Source organism: Olea europaea, chromosome 13 (genome assembly GCF_002742605.1).
Source record: "Olea europaea var. sylvestris chromosome 13, O_europaea_v1, whole genome shotgun sequence".
In the NCBI taxonomy this organism is placed as follows: Eukaryota; Viridiplantae; Streptophyta; class Magnoliopsida; order Lamiales; family Oleaceae; genus Olea; species Olea europaea.
Genome location: NC_036249.1, coordinates 20,485,344 through 20,490,931, shown reverse-complemented (window position 1 = coordinate 20,490,931; position 5,588 = coordinate 20,485,344). Strand labels below are relative to the sequence as shown.

The 5,588-nt window shown below is 34.9% G+C and overlaps 1 protein-coding gene across 1 annotated transcript; it reads left to right on the top strand.

The window, feature by feature from the left end:
• The first annotated feature begins 597 nt into the window (after positions 1-597).
• On the top strand, positions 598-3,290 carry LOC111408249. The gene is made up of 2 exons (XM_023038035.1): positions 598-1,330; positions 2,438-3,290. Exons 1-2 carry the CDS (start codon positions 726-728, stop codon positions 3,066-3,068), a joined length of 1,236 nt encoding a protein of 411 aa, XP_022893803.1. The 5' UTR covers positions 598-725; the 3' UTR covers positions 3,069-3,290.
• The last annotated feature ends 2,298 nt before the right edge of the window (positions 3,291-5,588 follow it).

Genomic DNA, 5,588 nt, shown 5'->3' with positions numbered 1-5,588 from the left:
TTAACTACTTTTTCCGCGGCTTCAAGTAGGACTTACAAAATATATATTTAGTAAACCCGATCAAGGATGACATTCAATTCTCTAAACATGTCACAAAAAATATCTTTTTTTCACCTCCGAATTTATTAAACTACTCGACTATGATTGAGAAAGACCTACAAACATATTTTAACAAACACGATGAAGCTAGACCTCTCGTACTCAACAAATGTCACAGAAAATCTTTCTTGTTTTTAATTTATCATTGTACTCTACCGCAATTTAATATGAACTCTGAACCAACAATTGAAGATGTCGACCTACAAACATGAGTTATCTATTTATTTCCGTAACATCAAGTTGGACCTAGAAATACAATTTGTCTGTTTTCTCCTGCATACTCGATGTAAATCAATTATGTTCATCACTCGACTTGGATAAAGTAATCTAGTAAAAAATGAAAATAATATTTTTTTTTAAAAAAAAAATATATATATATATATATATATATATATATTTTTGGTCACATGTATATCGCCCGCTAGTCATTCACGGAAAAAACCCACCCTTTATTACCAAGTGAGAAAAAACATGTGTAGGAAAGAGACACGAGAAATTCGATACACAATGCTCTAAGCTGACGTATATTTATTCTGTTCACAGTATTTTTCGAAGCTCATAAATTTCTCAATCTCTCTCTCTCAAAACCACCAGGATCAAATCAGAAGAAGAAGAAGAAGAATTCAATGGATCCTTGCCCATTTGTTCGTTTAGTTATTGAGTCATTGGCCCTTAAACTTCCTTCCGCCACCAAATCGGTGGGCCTGGCTGGAGTCGTCCCGTCCACCACCCCATGCTATGCGAAGCTCAAAATCAAGAACTTCCCTTCACAAACAGCACTCCTCCCCCTCTGTAACTCAACCACCAACGACCCACCGGATTCCTCCACTTCCGCAGCGGGCTTCCACCTCGACCCCGACGCCCTCCGCCGCCTCTCAAGCAAGCGCATTACCCTCAAAATCTCCATTTTTGCGGGCAGCATTGGACGCACTTGTGGGATCACTTATGGTAAGCTGTTGGGCTCCGTTCTGGTTTTGATTGACATTGGTAAAGCTCAGTCGAGGTGCGCCGTGTACCATAATGGGTGGATGAAACTCGGCCAGAACGGGAGCAAGCAGGATAAGCCGGTGACGAAACTGCATTTGACGGTCCGGTCTGAACCGGATCCTCGATTCGTGTTCCAATTCGGAGGTGAACCGCAGTGCAGCCCGGTGGTTTTTCAGATTCAGGGGAATATAAGCCAGCCGGTTTTCAGTTGCAAGTTTAGCGCCGATCGGAACCACAGGTCACGGTGAGGCCCCCAGCTCACTTTAGTAATATTGCATAACATGTGCCAGGGTGGTAGGTTTCGTAGGCTATGGACCTACCACCTTTGTCTTCAAGCATTTTCTTGAGTATTTGTTATATTTTAATTATTTCAAACATTAAGATAATGTTTTTTCCAAAGAAAGTTTAATTTTTTTATTTTTCAGTAAAATGATTATGCTTAGTAGATTTTGGTCAAAGTCAACTTTTTTATTCCAAATATTAGGGGGTAGAGAGAGAGAGAGAGAGGAGAAATTGTCCAAAAAAAAAAAAAATTGTCAAATCAATTTTTATATACATATTCTGTAGTACTATCCATTTTCCATTGATTATTATTTACTTGTTTGAACCTCATCCTTTTGAAAAAATTTATTTTTTAACATTATTTTGATATCATTTCAACTAAACATTATTCAATAAAATAATATTACACGCAAATTCAAAATTTTTTCTTATTTTTTAACTACACATTTCTCATCAATACACTATTCAAAAATTCGTTCTTTCCAAAAAAATGAGGCTGAAACAAGGGCAAAATTGTTTATAAACAATTATCTAACATAAAAAAGAAGACAAAATATAGCAAACCATATCATTAATTTTTTCCGAATTTATATAAATTAAAATTTATATTATATATTTTTGTCCCTTCAACATTTTTCGCCGCTATCTCAAAATAATGTCTCTTTCAATGCAGGGAAGGATTTTTCTTAGAATTAGTTACTCAAAAGTATTTAATTAAATCAAATAGGGACAAGAAAGAAAATTTAAAGATTTTATTTGTTTGTTTTCCCTATTTTTGGTGACAAAATTGGCTCAAAAATTTTAAACTGATAATTACTACGTTAATTGCTATTTCGTGTTCCCATTTAGGGAATACTTTCTTGCTATTATAAATCTGATTATTTGGTCAAAGGAACAAAGACTAAGCTATACAATTAATGGCCATTAATGTGTAACACTTGTTTCCATATCATGTGCGAGCTTTTATGATAATAATATTCTCTATTTGACTTTTTGCTGCTTAAGATTACAGTATCTTGGTTTTTTAAGGTTGTTTCCATGTGATGTTTCTTATTTTATGGAAAATCAGGTCTCTCCCTCCAGATTTCAACATCAACAAAAGAAGATGGATGATGAGAACTTTTTCAGGCGATAGAGACAGATCAGGAAGGGAGCGAAAGGGTTGGATGATCATAATTTACGACCTATCCGGTTCCCCCGTTGCGGCAGCCTCTATGATCACACCATTTGTCCCGTCCCCGGGGTCTAATCGTGTTTCGCGATCGAATCCCGGTGCATGGCTCATTCTCCAGCCTAATGGCGACACTGTTAGTAGCTGGAAACCTTGGGGTCGTCTCGAGGCTTGGCGCGAAAGAGGACCGGTCGATGGGTTAGGTTACAAGTTTGAGCTTGTAACCGACAATGGCCTAACTAGTGGAATCCCGATTGCTGAAGGTACGATGAGCGTTAAAAAGGGCGGGAATTTTCGCATTAATAACATGATCAAGGGTGGTTTCGTGATGAGATCGAGTGTGGAAGGTGAAGGAAAAGTGAGCAAGCCTACGGTACAAGTTGGAGTGAGGCATGTGACTTGCATGGCCGATGCTGCACTATTCGTCGTGCTTTCAGCTGCCATTGATCTCAGCATGGATGCTTGTCGTCTATTTTCGCACAAACTGAGGAAGGAATTTTGCCATGATGAACAAGAATCGTTCTTCTAGGACTTAAGTCGAAAAACGTTTCAAACTTTTAATTTCTTCATTTGCAGTGACAACCGTCGAATTCTAGGACTTCGGTTTGAGCTTGAAAGCTACCCTTTTTCCCCTTGTTACCCCTCAGATTTCATCTAAACCTAAGCTGCAAAATTTCTGGTGTAACCAAGATTTTGCTCAAGAGAGCTGATACTGATTCATTATGCAACTTTTACTTTCTAAACATCACAATTTTTGAGCCCTTTTATTTTGATTCTTGGTGGATGATAAATTGATTTATTCTTTCGTTTTTTATGACTAAACTTTTACATACAGTTTGACAATGTAAAGCGATAAGATGAATTTAATTTGTTTGCGATTTAAGGTACAGTCCACTTCTGCCTAAGCATGTCTACAGTTGTAGACATTTTAGGATCAATCTGGTTAGAGTTATCAATACACTTGTAACATACACGATCAAAGCTATACGCAATGTTAGATTGCCTGCTTATCAATAACGTCGACAAGATGGCTTCAACTAAAAGGTCATTATAGCAACGATGATTATCTTGATGGGCTAACTAATTTGCCATTAGAAGTAAAAAGTGAACACTCTAGTGTGACATTTTAAATCGATGTCAAATATGATGTTTCATTTCTTTCCACCTTAAAACTTCATATCCACTATGAAAAGTTAGATATTTGCAATATTTTGCCTTTGATAAAAATTTTCAAATTTACCCACTTCAATGGATTAAAAATATTATCCATTTGTTCATTAGTCATTTTTATCTACTTATAAATTAATATTTATAAATTCTTCCTAAATAGACCTTAAACTCAACTCTTTTCCAACTTCAAAAACTCAAGCATGATAGGATCTTCCGCCAATGGCATTCCCTCTCTTTCAATAGCCTAATAAAACTACCAATTTTTAGCTTGGGATAAATTTTGAAAAGTTGAGTCTTAGGTGCACTCAATTACAAAAATTGTTAAAACAGGTGATTGAATTGCAATAAAATTGGTCAAAACCCGTCAAACCTCATGACATAATAAATTTTTCATTTCAGAAAACTAGCAACCCAAATATGTTAAATCCCTGTTTGTTTTCAATTTTTTTGTCCAATTTTAATCCATTTTCGAATCGTTGCTACACTGTCAATCATGATTATTGACTTCTTCTGTCACAATGAGTCTCACGTGCTGGCAAAAAAGGGTTGAAAAATCCACTATTTTCTTCAAAAAGTTGGTAACAAACAGTGGCTAAATCAACCATTTATGGTCTAGATTAAGAGACAAAAATGGAAAATGGAAGGTACACGACATGATACGACTAAGAAATGTTATTTTTGAAAAAAAAAAAAATGTAGGACATCAAATGCCAAAGACAGTTATATAAATAGTATTATTTTTCTTCTATAAATTGAATATTTAACTTCAAAAACTCTTCAATATACATTAACTAATAAAAATACCGTATTCGTATTAATCTAAAACATACTATCATTGTCATCTTAAATGAATTCTTAAACAAAATCTGGTGAAAAGCAACACGTTTAAAATTTCAAAAAAAAAAATTATTTATAAACTAATTAATTAAATATATTTTATTAATTAAATATATTAAGGTCACAATTTTATACAATTTCGTCACAAATTATTTCTTGATCTTAATAAAAAAAATTATAGATCACAAATTAAAACATTTATAGGTCACAATTTATTCATCAATCACAAATTTATCAAATTAATAGGTTACATATATCCATTAGTCACAAATCACAAATTTTATAAATCACAACTTATTTTATGGTCATAAAATATATAATTAATTAGTTACAAATTAATTTTCTATCTCAACTTATCAAATCACAAATCAAGAATTTTATAGGTCACAGATTATTTCTCGATCACAAATAAATTTTTTTATAAGACACAAATTATTCATCGATCACAAAATCAAAACTTTTATTGGTCACAATTTATCGATCACACGTTATTTTAGTCACAAAATATCCAAGTTATTGGTCAAAACATCGTAAGATCCACCAACACTAGATTCACTTATGATCTAACAAAAATAACTGCTATTGCCAGATCCACTACCAGCGCCACCACCACCCACAAAAACCACTACCACCACCACCATTCCCACAACCAACAATCACCAACACCATTGCATCGCCACCACCACTGTTCAAAAAATCCCAAAAGCCAACAACCGCCAACATCACCGCACTGCCACCACCACTGTGCCAAAAACACCACACAGAAATCTCCAGCTACATCTCCTACACCCATCGTCGAAAAGCCATAAAATGTCTTGCAACTTCATTATCCTCCACCAATACCTCTACTCAAACCACAAAACATTCACCATCCACCCCAACAATTCTCACGTCATGTTCTTCCTCTGTAAATTTCATAGATTAGTTCATTTAAAAAAAGCTATGATGACAATGGTCGGAGTTTATGGTGATAGCCGGCCAAATCTGCAACAAATAGAAAGAAGTCTCGTCTCAACTGTACGCAGCCTCACGCGACGTTGTA

Bases quoted from the DNA above. Each gene is read 5' to 3' on its own strand.
- LOC111408249 (XM_023038035.1), top strand. From the start codon at position 726: ATGGATCCTTGCCCATTTGTTCGTTTAGTTATTGAGTCATTGGCCCTT. The intron at 1,331-2,437 runs GTGAGGCCCCCA...ATGGAAAATCAG, and splicing joins GATCGGAACCACAGGTCACG to GTCTCTCCCTCCAGATTTCA.